Source organism: Nomascus leucogenys, chromosome 7b, assembly GCF_006542625.1.
Source record: "Nomascus leucogenys isolate Asia chromosome 7b, Asia_NLE_v1, whole genome shotgun sequence".
In the NCBI taxonomy this organism is placed as follows: domain Eukaryota; kingdom Metazoa; phylum Chordata; class Mammalia; order Primates; family Hylobatidae; genus Nomascus; species Nomascus leucogenys.
In genome coordinates this window covers 16,971,593-16,991,331 of record NC_044387.1, presented here as the reverse complement: position 1 = coordinate 16,991,331, position 19,739 = coordinate 16,971,593, and the positions used below count along the sequence as shown (strand labels likewise).

At 42.2% G+C, this 19,739-nt stretch overlaps 1 protein-coding gene across 1 annotated transcript in view; it reads left to right on the top strand.

The window, feature by feature from the left end:
- The window catches only part of SLC5A4 (solute carrier family 5 member 4), a 38,435-nt gene that overhangs the window by 11,004 nt on the left and 7,692 nt on the right, over positions 1 to 19,739 (top strand). Inside the window, exons 6-11 of the mRNA XM_003264681.2 lie at positions 6,632 to 6,737; positions 8,588 to 8,668; positions 10,847 to 11,067; positions 13,211 to 13,346; positions 15,178 to 15,285; positions 16,862 to 17,012. Of these exons, the coding sequence (XP_003264729.2) occupies positions 6,632 to 6,737; positions 8,588 to 8,668; positions 10,847 to 11,067; positions 13,211 to 13,346; positions 15,178 to 15,285; positions 16,862 to 17,012 (803 nt within the window). The remainder of the gene's footprint in view (positions 1 to 6,631; positions 6,738 to 8,587; positions 8,669 to 10,846; positions 11,068 to 13,210; positions 13,347 to 15,177; positions 15,286 to 16,861; positions 17,013 to 19,739) is intronic.

Here is a 19,739-nt window from a genome sequence, read left to right as displayed (position 1 = left end):
TGGCTGTGCAGAGTCCGTGCTTGGCTGGAAAGACACCTTAGCAGGAGTCCATTCTTGCCTGCAGGTTTGTCTTAAGTGACATTAATAATGATTAACCTTATACATGACCTTTTGTGTACTCTTACACTCTGATAACGGATTGTGTCCTAGTTACTTATTAAACAGATCGTTATGAGACGTTAGGACAGGACAGTTTTCATAACTCTCCTCTGCCCAGGTTGCAAAAAGATCATCTTGTTCACTGGTTCTCAACCTGCAATAACATATGTATTGAGATTTGATAAAACTATTATCCAATCTACAGTCTTTATTCAGATATTGACTATTGTTTTAATACAGTCCTTTATAGCAAAAGAAAATCCTGATCCTTGCAATTCCTCTTTATTATGAGAAATATTTTACAGTCATTGTTAATGTAATTAATGCCACTGAATTATACACTTAAATGGTTAAAATGGTAAATTTTATGTCATATATGTTTCATCACAATAAAAGAAAAATGTCATTGATGGCTGAGCCCGTGACTTCTGCCTGTAATCTCAGCACTTTGGGAGGCTGAGGCAGGAGGATCACTGGAGGCCAGGAGTTCCAGACCTGCCTGGGCTAAATAGTGAAACCCTTGTCTCTACAAAAAAAAAAAAATATTTAGCCAGGTATGGGGGCACACATTTATTGTCCCAGCTACTTTGGCTGAGGCAGAAGGATCACTTGAACCCAGGAGCTAAGTTGTAATGAGCTAAGATCATGCCATTGCACACCAGTGTGAGTGACCTGGAGTAGTCCCTATTTCTTTAGGAAAAAATTCATTGATAATATGTCAACTACTTACATATAATTTCAAAGCCATGGATTTAATTCCTTAATAGTACTATATAATAGAAACAAAGGCCAAGGAATCCATAATGAGATAGTGTGTTTTAATATGAAAATGATTAAGAAGAACTAACTACACATGAAGTCAAAAGGCTGTGGTGTAATACTCGCCCCTCTGTGGATGAGGATAAAGCAGTATGAGTGAAGACAGCTATAAATGCAGGCAGAGGCAGATATCACATGTGGCACCTCCACAGGTAACGTTCTTTTTCTGAAATGGTGAACGTTTTTTTAAAAGTGAAATCTTCCCTCAATATTAGTTGGTATTCCTGGGAAACCCCAATGTGCAATAGAGTTACAGAAAGTACTTTGTATTTGTACAACCGAGTTGGGATCTAGGCTCAGAAAATCAAGAACAGGTTTTTGGCCAACATCAATGTCGCGTGGGATGATAAAATGTCAGATTTTATTTCAAATCTTAGAGAAAAATACAACCATCTCCTGCTACACCTGTTTCTAGCCCCAAGTTCTACAGAGAAACAGAGACAGAGTCTCACTCTGTCTTCCAGGCTGGAGTGCAGTGGCGCAATCTCGGCTCACTGCAACCTCTGCCTCCCAGGTTCAAGCGATTCTCCTGCCTCAGCTTCCCCAGTAGCCAGGATTACAGGCAAGCAACACGCTCAGCTAATTTTTTTGTATTTTTAGTAGAGACGGGGTTTCACCATGTTGGCTAGCCTGGGCTCGAACTCCTGACCTCAAATGATCCACCCTGCTCAGCCTCCCAAGGTGTCTCTCATACGTTTTTAACTATTTGAGATTGTTACACACGTCATTGCCCTTTAACCCCAATAATTACAATGTAAAATTTCCCCCAGATTTAACACTCATTGATGATTCTACCTGATCCAGTGATTTTTACCTGATCCAGTCTTTACTGTGGCAGTTGTAAAATGATGGTTTTTTAAACTGAGCCTTCCCTGTATATCGTTATTCCTAGGAGCAGGGATAATTTCTTGCAAAACCAAGTGGAATTATCAACTCAAGTAAACATAACATGGATACACTAATCTGCCATTTAAATTCCAACTTTGTCAATTGACCTAGCAATACCCTTTTTAATCATCTTTTCTTCCCCAGTACAGGATGCGCTCTAGGGTCAGGTACTACATTCAGTTGCCAAATGTCTTTAGCCTCCTTTCATCTGGAGCATTTCCATACCCCTTTTTCTGTCTTTGATGACACTGACAATTTGAAGGATAGAGTCCCTACTCCACCCTTCTTAATATGACAATCTTTATTTTGGATTTGCCTGATATTTCTTCATGGTTGGATTCAGGTTATGCATTCTTCTTGGCTAGAACACTGCATAAGTGATGTATCCTACTAAAAGTGTCCTATCTAGAAGCATTCAATGCCCATCTGTTCCTCAATGGTGACGTTAATTTTAATCACCTGGTCAAAGTATTGCCCAGTTTCTCCACTATAGAATTACTGTTTATTTTCCCCTGTAACCAATAAGCAGTCTGTGACAGATCCTTTAAAACACTGAAATATCCAGTTCCTCTTCAAATTTTTCCACTAGATTTAGCATTCATAAATGGTTCTTATTAGATCCAATCTTTACTATGATGGTTGCCAAATAATGATTTTTCAAAACTCCTAGCACTCCTTCCATAATTCCCAGCCAGCATTCAGCAGGCCACTGAGGGCAGGAGTCTTCCCTTCTCTATTTATGTATTACTGATATGGACTGATACATTCCTATTTATCATTGGTTTACCAATATTATTATATGCAGTTATTTTGATACTTTTTTTTTTTTTGAGGCGGAGTCTCACTCTGTCGCCCCGGCTGGAGTGCGGTGGCGTGACCTCAGTTCACTGCAACCTCTGCCTGCCAGGTTCAAGCAATTCTCCTGCCTCAGCCTCCTAAGTAGCTGGGACTACAGGCACACGCCACCATGCCTTTTTGTATTTTTAGTAGAGACAGGGTTTCGCCATGCTGGTCAGGCTGGTCTCGAACTCCTGATCTCATGATCTGCCCGCCTCGGCCTCCCAAAGTGCTGGGATTACAGGCATAAGCCACCGCGCCCGGCCAGTTATTTTGATACTTACACCACATTTGGCCAGTGAGAGTTCCTCAAAATGGATTCTGTGTAAAGGATGGGGCATGATCCCATCATTTTATTGGGTAATTTCTTAAATTCTGGCCTAACAAAATGTTTCAGACTCATCTTGTACCAGCCCTGCTCCAGCCCTGGAATCACCTATTTTTCTGGGAGAGCCCTGGCTCTTTAAGTGCGGGGGGTATTAGAAACAAAAATCTTCGTGCTAAGTGTGCTTATTGGGTGGACTTTTTTTCTTGACTATTTTAGCTGACATAATTAGGAAATAAATGCATACATACACACATGTAAATGCACACACATAGATATATTCACACACACACATACATATACTTTTTAGGCAGCTATACACATACATATACAGTTTAGAAATCATGAGTTCACACTAATACCTCCAATTCCAATCCAGCTCTATACAGTATTTTATTGCCTTCTGCAGTTCTATATTTATATGTTCCCTCTTCCACAATGAGAATCCTGGCCCTCTAAGTCATCAATATATATACACACACACACACACATACAGATATATATATACACACACACATATACACATCCACACACACACACACATATATATATATAAAATTTGTTTGCTCAATCCTATAATGCATCAAAAATGGTTTCAGAAATGCTTCAGGACATTGGTCTGGGCAAAGATTTTTTTAGATAAGACCTCAAAACCACAGATAACAAAAGCATAAATTGACAAATGACCTCAAGTTATCCACTTGCTTTGGCCTCCCAAAGTGCTGGGATTCCAGGCATGAGCCACTGTGCCCGGCTGAAACAAAAATAAGTAAATATTTTTAAAAAGAAAATTATTTCCGAATTGCCTCACCCATACTGCTACAAAAAAACAAACTAAATATGAATTCAGAACTTATTTGCAGTTCTCCTCCATCCCCACCATAAGACTAGTGTATCATCAAACATGGTGTTCCTCATTTTGCCAAACTTTGATGCCACTTCTAGAAGTTTCTCCTCCGTGTAGGTCCCTGTCCTGAAAGGCAGCTTTGGCTGTTAGTTCTGAGAGTTTGTTTGACCCAGACTACTCTGAACCCTTTTGGAATTTACCAAAGAGCCCTTACAGTTGCCCACTGGTTATTAAAGCAAAACATCTTCTATGCTCTGCTGTAGTTCTGAAATTGTCCCACTGTGCTTCTCAGCGGTCACCTGGTGGCTATGTGGGGATGTCTAAGTTTCTTCAGATAAGCTGCTGTTTCTCTCTGCCTCCTCCCAGATCTTGCTGCCATGCAGGTCTTGTGGCTGAGGTTGATTTGCACCTGCCGTCTTGCCTTTTGGGCCTCATGGAAATACCCTGTCATCTCATTTTGTTGGTTTTGCCATAAACTTGCTCTGTCTAATGTAGAGATTCATGGAAGTTCACAAACTATGCTGCCACATTCACCATCTTCCTAGAATAATTTATCTATACTTCTCTAAGTGTTCCCCACATATTTCACTAAGTAAAATTCCCTGATAGCAGTATAACAAAGTGTTTAACCATGTAAGCTTCTGAGTCACACCACACAGGTTTAAATCCTGAGCTTACCACTTTTTTTTTTTTTTTTTTTTTTGGAGACAGAGTCTTGCTCTGTTGCCCAGGCTGGAGTGCAGTGGCGTGATCTCGGCTCACTGCAAGCTCCGCCTCCCGGGTTCACGCCATTCTCCTGCCTCAGCCTCTCCCAGTAGCTGGGACTACAGTCATCCGCCACCACGCCCGGCTAATTTTTCATATTTTTTAATAGAGACAGGGTTTCACCATGGTCTCGATCTCCTGACCTCGTGATCCGCCCACCTCGGCCTCCCAAAGTGCTGGGATTACAAGCGTGAGCCACCGCGCCCGGCCAAGCTTACCACTTTCTATCTGGGTGATCTAGGACAAATTCCCTAAGCCTCAGTTTTCTCAGATGCAAAATGATGATAATAATAACCTACCTGACAGGTAGTTTGGGGACATGGAGAAGGGTAGGGGTGAATTCTTTCAAGGTTTCACTAAGAGATGATCTGTTGGCAGCTTAAGTTTTTCCAGAACAGAGAAAAAAATGTTATGCAATTTGTCTCTTAAAATGGACTCAGTTCTGTTAATAATTTTAGGAAAATTAAAACAGATAATTATAAAAATCCTTGTTGGCAAACAAGAATACTAATTCCAAGAACATATACATTATTAGTTTTATATATATGTACACACATATATATATACACACACATATATAATAACTAGCAGGAAATTGTCCTGAATTATTCATGTTAATTATGCTGAGCCAAACAGTGTAGATAAGAAAATGTATTTCCCACTGAAATATGTTTGCCTCAGAGAGATTTCTAAGTTGATCATAGTCTCCTTTTTTTATGATTAGACCTAAGGGCCCTAGGAGGGTCAGAGACACATGTAATCAATTGAATTCCAGTCAACATCATGCTTTTACAGCACAGTCTGCATAATCTAAATTAATTCTACATTTTCCCCTCAATTTCAAAAATAATCATAACTAACCCCCCAATTCAAACCAATTTTCCATCACTGTAGCACATATCTATTTGGAATATAAATGAAACAATGTTCTTTGGTTGCATTCTATTTTGGTACATACTTTCTTTTTTTTTTTTTTTTTTTTTTGAGACGAAGTCTCGCTCTCACCATCTCTGCTTATTGCAAGCTCTGCCTCCTGGGTTCACACCATTCTCCTGCCTCAGCCTCCCGAGTAGCTGGCACTACAGGTGGCTGCCAGCATGCCTGGCTAATTTTTTGTATTTGTAGTAGAGATGGGGTTTCACTGTGTTAGCCAGGATGGTCTCAATCTCCTGACCTCGTGATCCGCCTGCCTCGGCCTCCCAAAGTGCTGGGATTACAGGCGTGAGCCACCGCGCCCGGCCGTTTGGTACATGTTTTCTATCCAATATATTAGGTTGGTGCAAAAGCAAAAGTAATTGCGGTTTTTGCCATTAATAAATTTTATAGTACATAAAGCACACAATATAATATATAATATTTTATATAACATATATTATGTTATATAATATATATTTTATATAATATATTATGTTATATAATATATAATATATTATATAACATATATTATGTTATATAATATATAATATTTTATATAACATATATTATGTTATATAATATATAATATATTATATAACATATATTATGTTATATATTTTATATAACATATAATATATAATATATTATATAATATATTATATATTTGTTATATATTATATATCTATACATATATATTATATATATATAAAATATGCACTCCCAGGCTGGAGTGCAGTGACTCAATTACCACTCACTGCAGCCTGAAACTCGTGGGCTCAAGGAGAAGATAAATTTCTAAATACTCCATCACAGTCGAGGGGCTTCCTATAAGCAAACTCAGCCTCTCTAAGCCTCATGATACAGAAAAAGTTCCCAGGACATGTCACTTCATTTAATAAGCACCTCAACTGAGCAATGAACTAACTTCTATGAGAATACAGAAGAGAGCGAAGAGAGTGAAAATCGTTTTTTGAGGCTTTATGGAAGGTATTACTCTGGGGCCATCTCAGTGGATTCTTGAAGGATAAGTAGGAGTCTATCAGAAAAAGAAGGGTTGAGAAGAGTGGACACTGGGGCAGAGAAGCCAGTGGCCTCAAATGCATGTTTCTTTCTCATCCTGACTATTCCCTTTTTAGGCAGACATATTTTCTGGAGCCATATTCATCAAGCTGGCCTTGGGATTGGACCTTTACCTGGCAATCTTCATCCTCTTGGCTATGACTGCTGTTTACACCATCACTGGTGAGTATGTTGCATATTTTGCTCACTCAGGCTGTCTTTTGCTGATCCCACCCCAACCTGCAATTAGCATTCTCAGTGTTAGCCTTGTCACTGCCAAGGTAAAGGCACCATTTCATTCCCACTATGAGAGTCAAGCACAGCACCAGAAACACAACTAGAGCATACAACACAGAATCCTCCATACTAGATGTGAACATCTTGATGGAAGGGAATTATGTGGGGGATGGGGTGGGAAACAGGTCATTTGGTTCAGCTACGTGTTTGGTACCCAGATTGGCACTTAGAATTCAGCATATCATCCACACAGGCGGTTGGGAGGAAGTAGCAGCTCAGATAGGAGACTAGCAAATGAAAGGCAAGGTTCAAATGAACACAGGATGCCAGGGCATGGCCATGGCCATGAATGGTGCAGTTGGAAGAGGAGAACTGGAGCAGTGGGTTGCTGGCGGGAGATGATGTGTGACAATAGTTCAAGCAGGCTCTCATGAACCAGGTATATACCATGAAAGTTTCTCTTAACCATCCCTCAATTTACGCCCATTCAGCACAGTGCACCTGCTCTAAAATATCTAGTGAAACCACTTTTGCTCTAGTGCTGGAACATATTATTGTTTCATTAATTCAGTACCAGATATAGTTACTGTGTTTTGTGTTTTGCTGTAGTTGAACAACAACAAAAAACACCCAAACCCGTATGCTTCTCATGCATACTAACATAAAAATTAAAGTATACCAGCTGAGTTGGAAGACGTAAGGAAAAATACCAGCTAGAACAGTCAAAACAGTTTTGGGGCCATTTTGGTGCATTTGAGCTGTCAACCTAAAATAAGCGACAGAGAGACCAACTCTCCAAAATGAGGAGTTTCTTCGGGAATAGTGAGGGATTGCAAACCAGGATACATGTGCTATGGCAGACCGTAGGACTTCCAAGGGGGTTGGGGTAAGGGGAGGCTTTTAAAGACAGAGAGGGAGAGTCCACATAAGCTGTTTTGAAACAAAGATGATTGTTTCACCTGCTTGTTGCAGGTGCTGGTGTTTGTTCATTGGTGGTACTGGCTGTTGCTAGGAGACAGTCTTCATGATAATGTCTTCCAGCAGTTCCTATTACTGGCATAGGTGTATGAGGGCCCTACCTTCATGGCCTCCCAGCCCCATTTTGTTTGGGTTTGGCGTAAGTGTCTCTATTTTGTTACAGACAACTTTCACAGAGCATGTGTTTCAGAATAAGGGAGCGAAAAGGGCATGAGTCTCTTGTGTTCAGGAGTCATCTTATTTGCTCATGACACTCTCACAAAGGGAATATCTTGTTGCAGGTGCTGGTGACTAACTAGACTGAGAGCCTAGTTAGTCTAGAACTGAAAAAGGAGTTGGGTTTGGGTTTTTGTTGTTGTTGCTGTTCAATACTACAGCAAAACACAAAACACAGTAACTATATCTGGTACCAAATTAATGAAACAATAATACGTTCCAGCATTAGAGCAAAAGTGGTTTCACTAGATATTTTAGAGCAGGTGCATTGTGCTGAATGGGCGTAAATTGAGGGATGGTTAAGAGAAATTTTCATGGTATTAAAGTGCTGCCTTCTCCCCTACTTAATATTCAAAAACTCATACAAAGATGAAACTTCACTGTAATTCACAGAAACTTTGAATCAGGGAAGGCAAGGGAAGTAGGAGAACCAGTGTGGAGGAGATCATGATGCCAGGACAAGCTTGTGGCTCACCCAGGAGCTTTTGATGTCTCCTACTGGGTCATTTCCGGGGTTCTGGGTGGAGGAGAACCCAGTGGTGAAGGTAGATACATGAGGACACATGGATAAAATGCCCTGGGTCTTTCCTTTCTCTCACCAGGGGGCTTGGCCTCCGTGATTTACACAGACACCCTCCAGACCATCATCATGCTGATTGGCTCTTTTGTTCTCATGGGGTTTGGTAAGTGATGACCCTGCGTGCAGTGCCCAGGGGCTGGAAATCACGGGACTTGTTTCTGTTCAGTCTGTCTGCTCTTTATTGGAATGCCTTCCAGTTCCATCTGGTCACACTTTCCAGTCATTTACATCATCCCCATCACTGAAATATCTGCCTGACTTCTTTCTTGCTTTATTATCTCAGCATGAGGAAATGGATGGTGGGGAAGAGAACATCACTTTCTTTTAAAAATTACTGCTTAGAGGCCGGACGCAGTGGCTCACGCCTGTAATCCCAGCATTTTGGGAGGCCGAGGTGGGTGGATCACGAGGTCAGGAGATCGAGGCCAACCTGGCTAATACGGTGAAACCCCGTCTCTACTAAAAATATAAAAAAGAAGCCAGGCGTGGTGGCGGGTGCTTGTAGTCCCAGCTACTCCGGAGGTTGAGGCAGGAGAATGGCGTGAACCCAGAAATCAGAGGTTGCAGTGAGCCGAGATGGCACCACTGCACTTCAGCCTGGGCGACAGAGCAAGACTCCATCTCAAAAAAAAAAAAAAAAAAAAAAAAATTACTGCTTAGATAAGTTATCTCATTTAATCTTAATTTCTTTGTGTTAAGGACAGACAAAATCAGTAGCACTGGGCTGATAATTTTACAGAAGTATTGTCTAGAAACCTTTCATTTACATAGAATTTTTATGAAATGAAGGATTAAATAGTAGGAAAAAATTTGAGAACTGAGTATTAGTCAGTTCAACTGAATCACACACAAACATAGAATACACAACCTGTGTTTGTGTATTCTAACAATGTATTGTAGTGGATTTTCATCCAAAACATCAATAACCTCATTATGACTATTTTGGATGGAAATCTATTACAATACATTGTTACAATACACAAATATAGGTTGGAGTTTTCTTAATAATGCTCACTTATTACTATTATTCAGTTCATTGCCATCAAGCAATATTGATCTAATTTACAGCTTGCCAATATTTGTTTTCTCTTATTATGGTATTTATCTTCGCACAGGAAAACTAGGCATACTGGACGGCATGGATACAGAACAGTTCTATCATTGCAGAATGTTTCTATTGCACAGTGCGACTCCAGAGGCTATTGTTAGCACCAATTCTTTGTGTACTTTCTATTCAGTTATCCAGAACTTCTGTGCTGTTCTTGTTCATGGTGCCTTGGTTTCTGGCCTCAGTGATGCACTCCCTGGCATTAGGGTCTCTAAGCCTCAATTCTGCCATCTTTAGGATGAAGAGGGTGACTCTCATCTCTTAGGGTCTCCTATGTATTTTTGTTGCAAACCATATTTACCTAATCAAAGCAACTTCCTTGTATTGTCTGTATCCTCCACTCGGCTAAGTTCCTGCCTTGCACATTTATTTTGCACGTGATCCTAGCACAGTGTTTGGCACATAGTAGTCCTTCAGCTAAATAATGAAGTAAATTAATGTTAACTCAGCCCTACAACTGTATAATACCCTGATGAATTTTTCATCATTTAAAGCTATACTAAGGGACCCCAGATGCCTGGACTCAGCTTTCTAAGGGCAATCACAATTCTCTTCTGCACCTGACTAGCCTTTCCAGACCCGAACAGGCTGAGTCTCAGCATTTTCCCTTGTCACGTCTAACCTGCCACTCCCAATTTCTGCTTATCTTTCCAATTTTTTATTTTAACAGGCAAAATATAGTGCTGCACCAGAAAACCAGATGGCAAGTAAGATCAAAAGAGCCAAGCTCTGGGTCAAGAAGAGAGGGCTTTGCCTCCTGATCTTTTTCAGAGGAGCTGGGGCTTTCTGATGGATAATTTCATGAGGCTCACTTTGTTAGCTCACCTTCCAGTTTGCTTATGCTCTAAATGGTTGTGAGATATCAGTGTCAGCCTGTTGGATAACAGCTTCATTTTTACCTTAAAAGAGACACTAACTCAAAATTTCAAAGAGCAATATAGGAAGACAAGTCAGAGTTATTTGCTTTGTGTACTTCATGAAAGTCAATCTGGTAGCATGGCCAATGACAGTGGAGGTACCAGAAAGACATGGACCTGCGAGAGAGAGGGTCACTGAGGATTGGAGTGGGCTGATGGGAGGTGCTTGTTTACCTCCACCAAAAAGTAGTCATCATAAACATTGGACGTCTTAGATTTCAGTAAGACATCTCATTTTACTCTGATGCCTTTTTAGCATTTAACGAAGTTGGAGGTTACGAGAGCTTTACCGAGAAGTACATGAATGCCACCCCGTCCGTAGTCGAGGGGGACAACTTGACAATCAGTGCCAGTTGCTACACACCTCGGGCGGACTCCTTCCACATCTTCCGAGATGCTGTGACTGGGGACATTCCATGGCCAGGAATTATATTTGGAATGCCCATTACAGCTTTGTGGTACTGGTGCACAAATCAGGTGAAGTATATATATGTATGTGTGTGTGTGTGTGTCTGTGTGTCTGTGTGTGTACACGTGTGTGTTGTTCTTTCTTATCTCATAGAAAAACATTTAGTTTCCATTTTGCATACACATCGTTTAAAGAGTCAAACACTTCTTTGTTTTTGTTTTTTGTGTTTTTTTGAGATGGAGTCTGACTCACTCTGTCACCCAGGCTGGAGTGCAGTGGCATGATCTCAGCTCACTGCAACCTCCACCTCCTGGGTTCAAGTGATTCTCCTGCCTCAGCCTCCCAAGTGGCTGGGATTACAGGTGCACACCACCATGCCCAGCTAATTTTTGTATTTTCAGTAGACATGGGGTTTCACCATGTTGGCCAGGCTGGTCTCGAACACCTGACCTCAGGTGATCTGCCCGCCTCGGCCTCTCAAAGTGCTGGGATTACAGGGGTGAGCCACTGCATCCAGCTTAAAGAGTCAAACACTTCTACAGAGCTTGCTATTTAAAAACAGCTGCATGGTGCCCTGCTTTCTACCCTATTTCTTGTCCTTCAGAGGCAAATGCTTTCAGCTCTTTTAAGTAAGTGTTTTGGCATTTATTTCTGTTCCCTAAATCCTTGTGCTCAATGTGCAGTCTGTGAGCCATCAACATGGACATCATCTTGGAGCTCACTAGGAATAAAGGCTCTCAGACCCTATAACCCTATCTAGACCCTTTGAATTGGAATGTGCTCATTAACTCAATCCCCAAGTGATTCAGATAAATGCTTGTGTTGCTCCCTCTTGGTTTTAGGATTTTATTGTTGGCTTCCCTATGATGAAGGATGAGAGTTTAGCTGTCTTTCAACTTTCCCTTCTCAGCCCCATGCAAGCACAGCTGTTCCCCCATCTTCCCAATAGCTGTCAATCACAATTTTGGAGAGATCAGCATTCAGTGCCACCATTTTTGTGACTACCTGAATGTAATTCACAGCTGACCCATGTGATGTATACTGCCTGACTTTTCCTTAGCTTTTTTTTTGTTCCTGGAATTAATAATTTTAATTCTTGTTTTCTTTCTTTTTTAAAAACATTATTTTTTAAATAGAGACAGGGTCTCGGCCGGGCGCGGTGGCTCACGCTTCTAATCCCAGCACTTTGGGAGGCCAAGGCGGGCGGATCACGAGGTCAGGAGATCGAGACCACGGTGAAACCCCATCTCTACTAAAAAATACAAAAAAAAAAAATTAGCCGGGCGTGGTGGCGGGCGCCTGTAGTCCAAGCTACTTGGAGAGGCTGAGGCAGGCGAATGGCGTGAACCCGGGAGGCGGAGCTTGCAGTGAGCCGAGATTGCACCACTGCACTCCAGCCTGGGCGACAGAGCAAGACTCTGTCTCAAAAAAAAAAAAAAAAAAAAAAGTAGAGACAGGGTCTCACTATGTTGCCTAGGCTGGTCTCAAACTCCTGGACTCCAGCAATCCTTCTGTCTCGGCCTCCCAAAGTGCTGCAATTACAGGTGTGCACCACCGCACCCGGCCAGTTCTTAATTTCTCACTTTCAATTTTCTTGCTAATTATTACTCATTGAATGAAAGGTTCTCCTGGAGTCTTTGCCCTCTCACAGTCTGGCAGCACTCCCTCTGGTGCCCAACCTTATCCAATGACCCCTTCACTATCATCTTTGGGAATTCATTTTTGCCCTACTCCGGTTATTTCTCCTTTTTCCAGTATCGCCTGTTGTCTTCTTTCTTAGTTTGTTCCGTCTTTCAGGGCAAATCAAAGCCTTCAGTATCTTCCTGAGCTACGCCTCAGGAAATGAGAATGAGTGAGAATGTGTGACATTTGTCTTTCTGTGCCTGGCTTATTTCACTTAACACAATGACCTCCGGTTCTATCCATGTCGCTGCAAACGACAGGGCTTCGTTGTTGTATATGGCTGAATGGTTTTGCATTGTGTATTATGCACATTTTCTTTATCCATTCATCCGCTGATGGACACTCAGGCTGATTCCACATGTTGGCTATTGTGAATAGTGCTGCAGTGAACACAGGAGTGCAGAGAGCTCTTTGGTATACTGGTCCACATCATTTCTTATTGCAACATTAAACTCTGGAAAGGGACGCTGACTGCCTTTGAAATCATCCCCTCGTTTGTTTCACGAGTTTGTCACGTTCTCCTGGCAGGTCATTGTACAGCGCTGCCTGTGTGGCAAGGACATGTCTCACGTGAAGGCCGCTTGCATCATGTGTGCTTACCTGAAGCTGCTGCCCATGTTCCTCATGGTGATGCCGGGGATGATCAGCCGCATCCTGTACACAGGTTAAGCCCTGAATCCGTATGTTCTCTCTTTTTTTATGCTTGTATTCTGAGAAGTGTTTTTAAAATGTCATAAAACCTTGAGAAAATCCATTCTGGATGGAAGTAAAAGCAGAATTCCAGGTGGAGGGAGCAGCCTGCACAGTGGTCAAAGGCAGGAAAATTTGGCATATTGGACGCTCTGTTCCTTTATCCTTTTCATACCATCTGCCTGTCTTATAGACATTTGAGTCTGTGAGTTCCGTCTTCATGAGTTGCTTAGATTTAAGGGAGTCCAGAGAATATGGCAAAAGGACACTGCAGGATGAGGTAGAATTGGGTTAATTTGAGTCGAGTGAGCTGTACTGTCTGAGTTTGGTGACATCTCTGACTGAGAAGGTCTTCATCCCTCTGAGAAAACTGGAGAACTGAATCAATTTTCACTGCTTTGGAATCAGGTTGTTTGAGGATATGTAAATTTCTGAGTCAGCTAAGAGTAACTGCTAATGTTAAAAATCTTCCTCAAAAAAATTCAACTTCCTTTCTTTATTATGAAAAGTGAAGGAAATATAACCAAATCTTTCTTGGCTAATCGAGGACTCATTTTTATTGGGGTAATCCATCAGACAACACTGAATCCACTTCATGTTTTCTCAACTGGGCATCAGTTGATTTCACTGAAATCTTGTTAAGTGAACATCAAGGGACCAACATCACTTCTTACTGAAGCTTTGTAATGTTGTTTATAAGGGTAAAGAATGCTCACACCTGTAATCACACCTACTTGGGAGGCTGAGGCAGGAGAATCGCTTGAGGCCTAGGACTTTGAGACCAGCCTGAGCAATACAGCAAGATCCCATCTCTAAAACAATAAGATAAAGTAGCTAGGCATGGTGATGTGTTCTGTAGTCCCAGCTGCTTGGGAGGCTGAGGCAGGAGGATTGCTTGAGCCCAGGAGTTCAAGGCTACAGTGAACTATGATTCCACCATTGCACTACAGCTTGGGTGACAGAGTGAGACCCAGTCTCTTAAAAAAAAAAAAAAAAAGTGTAGGTATCTAACTAGTGGGGAATGGCCAAAGAAATTATTGTGCACCTCCTCTATGGAAAAATGAAAACAGGAGACTGAGGACTATCTCAAAACTTGGGAAAATACTGACGTTATGATATTAAATGTAAAAAGAAACTTGCAAAATAATGTCTCAACGACTACCATAGTTTTACAAAAAAGACATTTCTCTATAGAAAAGGATTAGGAAGGAATGAAAAGAAGCTAATGTGCTGAGGTGTTATTTTTCTGGGTGATTCTTTATCAATTCTCCCTGTCTGTTGTCATAATGTTGTTTAAGCAAAAACAAAAAACCAGCAAGGTACTGTGCAACTACCACAGAGGGGAGGCATCATCACACATGGGACAGTCACCCAACTGACCATCCAAGCGACACCTCTTCTTAGATGCAGGTGAAAGATACTAGGCTAAATGTGACTGCATGCAGGACCTAACTTCCTGTTGCTGTTGTTGTCAGTCTCTGGAGCTCTGTGTTCCCGGAAGAATTTCTTCTTTTGCTGTTTTCCCAGAGGACGGGGTCCACTCCCTCTCTTTGCTCAAATGCTCTTGCTAGGCCACGTCCCAAGGGAGCCCCTGTCCCATGCGTCAGTGCAAGGGGCTATGGGGATGAGATACTTGGGGTTGTGTTTTGGGCATAGAGGGGCCAGATCTATGGTATGGAGTTCAAAATTGAATCTCCAGTTTCCAGGCAAATGTCTTTCCTTCCTTATGATCTTTCTCTTTGTTTAATGGTTGTTGGTTTTGCCTATTTGGGCCTCATTGGACTCACTTCTGAATTCTTCCCCAGATATGGTAGCATGTGTGGTACCTTCTGAATGCGTGAAACACTGTGGCGTTGATGTTGGCTGCACTAACTACGCATACCCAACGATGGTGCTGGAACTGATGCCCCAAGGTAGGAAAATGTCCCTGCTGGGACAGCCCCAGAGGCCTGTCTACAGATGGGCCTCGAGGAAGGGTTATGGTGCAATTCTTGCACCTTCCATTAATTCAATCCAACTCATCAGACATTTCTTGAGCACCTTCCACAGGTTACCAGCTCTGTGCTAGGCCTGAAAATGTCAGAAATGAACCAGGTACAATTACTGTTAGAATTCTTACTCCTTCAGATTCAAGACCGTTTTCTGAGGCAGCCAAGAACAAATTAAATGATCCGTTTGTCAATAAAAGAGTTGCGTAGTCATAAACTTGTAAACACAAGACCTAGAGGTAAACTATTTTTTCTGCTTTTGGGGGGCTAGTTATAACCAAATAAACCAAATAAAATAAACTATTTATTATGCTTTTTGGGGGGGGGCATTTTTGGGGCTAGTGACAAATAATATATCTCAATCTATTTAATCTGCAACTATTTATTGAATGCCTACTAAGTGCCAGGCACTGCTTTGGTGCTAACAAAACATCAGTGAAATAGGCACAAAGTCCCCTACCTCTTGGAACTCAAAATCTAGCAGTATGAGATAGAAAATAAACCACATAGGAAATACGTAAATTATTAGGATGCCAGAAGGTGATCATTGCTGTGGTGAACAGAAATGGAGCAGGGTACAGAGCTCAGGACTTCACCAGGTGATCTCCTACCCCATCAAGGGTTGGCTATGTTTCTTCCACCTTCCTCCACCCTGACACACAGGAGGGAGGAAGGGACCAGGGCCCACAACCAGAATACCACACGCTTCCCATCCACACACACTCTGTCCTAGGAGGCCTAGGGCCATTACTAATGGGCAGAGGGAACTGGAGGATGAAGTTCCCATCATGGCTCAAAACTCTTGGCTTTGCCCCTCCAAAGACTTGTTTAGCAGAACCGCCTACTGGACTTCTTCCTCTCCAGTCCTCTTAAGTCTTCAGGAAGCCAACAGTCCCTACCCAAAGAAAGATGGTGTGATGTTGTTTCCTCTCTTCTAAAACTAGGTTCCAGTAGATGATCTCTAAGTTCATGTTTAGGACTAAAATTCTTTTTGCTTTAATCCGTCCCCTCAAGCATTTACTTTTTGAGTTACAAACAATTCAATTACACTCTTTAAGTTATTTTAACATGTACAATTAAGTTATTACTGATTTTGGTTACCCTGCTGTGCTATCAAACAGTAGGTCTTATTCATTCTTTCTCTTTTTTTTTTGTACCCATTAACCATCCCCTCTGCCACCCCTAGTCCCCCACTACCCTTCCCAGCCTCTAGTAACCATCCTTCTGCTCTCTACATCCATGAGTTCAATTGTTTTTTATTTTTAGATGGCACAAGTAAGTGAGAACATGTGATGTCTTGTCTTTCTGTGCCTGACTTATTTATACTGGATTATTCTCAGGTGACCAGGAAAATATGCAGGAAACTCCACATGCTGATGTGTATTGATAAGGACATCAGTTAACCAATGTTCCAGATGATGCTTTTACCTTTCAACGCTCTCTGGTTTAGCAAGGTGGTGTCCAGCCACTAACCAGTGCTTGTACCCTTTCCCGGCTCCAGGACTGCGAGGCCTGATGCTTTCGGTCATGCTGGCCTCTCTCATGAGCTCCCTGACCTCCATCTTCAACAGCGCCAGCACCCTATTCACCATTGACCTCTACACCAAGATGCGGAAGCAAGCGTCGGAGAAAGAGCTCCTGATAGCTGGACGGTGAGTGAACCCTGGTTCCCACCTAGAATCCTCTGGAGAAGTACAGACATAGAAGTGAACTAGAGTTCCCTTGCCTTTGGCTGTGGTGAAAGTAATCATAGCATCTGGGTGGGGGGAAGAGACATTGGAGTACATCAAATTCAAGTGATCACTTTCCAGATACAAAAATTTGAACCATACCTTTAAATGAAATAATCACTTTTTCAGTCTTTCAAATGCTTCTGAATGGCTCTTATTTCTTACCCTCCTCACATCACTCCCCTATCCACATCTTCATAAAACTCCACCAATACTTTAATGGGGTGTAAAACTCCCACCTACTCTGATAGGTGAATGCATTGTCTCTAGCAGTTTCTGTGTATATCACATGGAGGTAACGGATTAAGTCTTCCACACATGAACACAGAGGAGTTTATCAGTCATATTTATTAATGATTGGGCTGTGTTACAAAGGAGCAGGGAAGGGACTAATTCCAAGAGGATGCTTGGAGAGTTAAGTCAACCCAGGGGACCCTAAGCAGCCTGGGGGCCTTGAAGATAGTGGAAGTGAGATGGAGGGAAACAAGAGGAAAAAATCAATACCAGAATGTCCTTTTTCCCCTTCACAATTTTCGAGAAGACCCTATGTTGTCATAGCTTTTTTTTGTTGTTGTTGAGACAGAGTTTCACTCTTTTTACCCAGGCTGGAGTGCAATGGCGTGCTCCCAGTTCACTGCAACCGCCGCCTCCCGGGTTCAAGCAATTCTCCTGCCTCAGCCTCCTGAGTAACTGGGATTACAGGTGCCCGCCACCATGCCCAGATAATTTTTTGTATTTTTAGTAGAGATAGGGATTCACATCGTTGGCCGGGCTAGTCTCAGACTCCTGACCTTGGGTGATCCATTCTCCTCGGCCTCCCAAAGTGCGGGACTACAGGTGTGAGCCACTGCCTCTGGCCTGTCATAGCATTTTGTAAAATGTTTTAAAAATCAAAGTACAGCACACATAAAGAAAACAGTTAAAACATGGATGCACAGCTCAGAGATGTGTCACCAAGTGAGGACCCATGTAACCATTGGTCAAGTCAAGACATGGAAATTACCAGCACCCAGAAATTCGTTCGTCTTGGGCCACATTGTTCCAAAGCTAACCACTGTGACTTGTGATGCTATAGCTTAGTCTTTTCCAACTTCAGGCTATCATAAGTAGAATAATTGAATTTGTATCCCTTGAAATACAATTTTATTTTTCAAGACACAGTCTTGCTCTGTCGCCCAGGCTGGAGTGCAGTGGCTCGATCTTGGCTCACTGCAACCTCTGCCTCCTGAGTTCAAGCGATTCTCCTGCCTCAGCCTCCCGAGTAGCTGGGACTATAGGCGTGCACCACCGTGCCCAGCTAATTTTTGTATTTTTAGTAGAGACGGAGTTTCACCATGTTGGCCAGATGGTCTCGATCTCTTGACCTCGTGATCTGCCCACCTCAGCCTCCCAAAGTCCTGGGATTACAGGCGTGAGCCATCCCCACCTGCCGAAATGTGGCTTCTTTTGCTCGTGTTATGTTTGCAACATTCAACCGTGTTGCTATGTGTAGCTGTAGTGTAATTTCTTTCTCTGTGATGTTCCACTGTAGTGAGACATCAGAGTTTGTCTACTCTTTTCAAAGAAATTGGTATCAAGAGAAACTGACCAACTATTTAAAAGAATGTACTTTATTGGTGACAGTAACAATAGCTTTAGTAAATTAAACACTTGGGGCAAAACCCAAAGGCCTCACTTGGCCCAGAGCTTGACTCTGGACAAATGCTGTAGGAGAGGGAGTACAGGAGGGCAGGAGTGTACCTTTAGTAGAGAAGGTACTGGTTGGTGTTCAAGAGGCCCAAGATGCAGTCGTCCCACTGATAGGTATATGATCTTGGACACACATCCTCCTTAAGTCTCAATGATAAAGTAATAACTTTTTCTTTTCCCCTCTCTCTCTCTGTTATCAAATGTCGACTATCTCACAAAACACAAATAGGAAAAAAACATGTATGTTTTTAAAATTCTTGCCTCGTGGAATGTATGCCTTTGTCAGGAAGATAAACAATTAATAAAGGTATGCTACCTCAGGTGACCAGAGGTGCTAGAAAGACAAAGCAGGAAGAAAGGATGGAAGCAACCTCATCCAGGTACTCAGGGAGTCCTCTCTGAGGAGGCGGCATCTGAGCAGAGCCTGCAATGCAGGAAGTGTGGGATTGAGCCCCATGGTGCTCTGGGGGAAGGAACAATGAGGGCTGCTTTCCTCCCACAGTCACGTATGTGGTATGTTTGAGAACAACCAGGAGTGAGGTTCATCCATGAGAAGCCAGTGGGAGAGTGAAGAGCAAGGTCAGAAAGGTGCCTGGAGGCGAGGTCATGCAGGGCCATTGAAGTCATAACGAGACGGGATTTTATTCTACATATGATAGGAAACTGGAACTGAATGAGTTGGGAAAGCATGTGATTTGCCTTCCAATGGTGATAAAAAAAAAATACCAACAGTAAGTGTAATTTATTGAATCCTTACTGTGGTTTAGGCATTATGCTAAGACTTCCCATAGTTTATCACATTTAGTTGTTGCAAGGATGCAGTGATTTTGTAACATTTAAATGAGACATTTGTGCTTCAGTCTCCTGCCCAAATGCTTGTTCCTTCCTCCACCCCACAACTGCTTCTCTGTTTCATGTGAGCAGAGAGAGATGAATGGCCTTTTATGCACATTCTAGCAA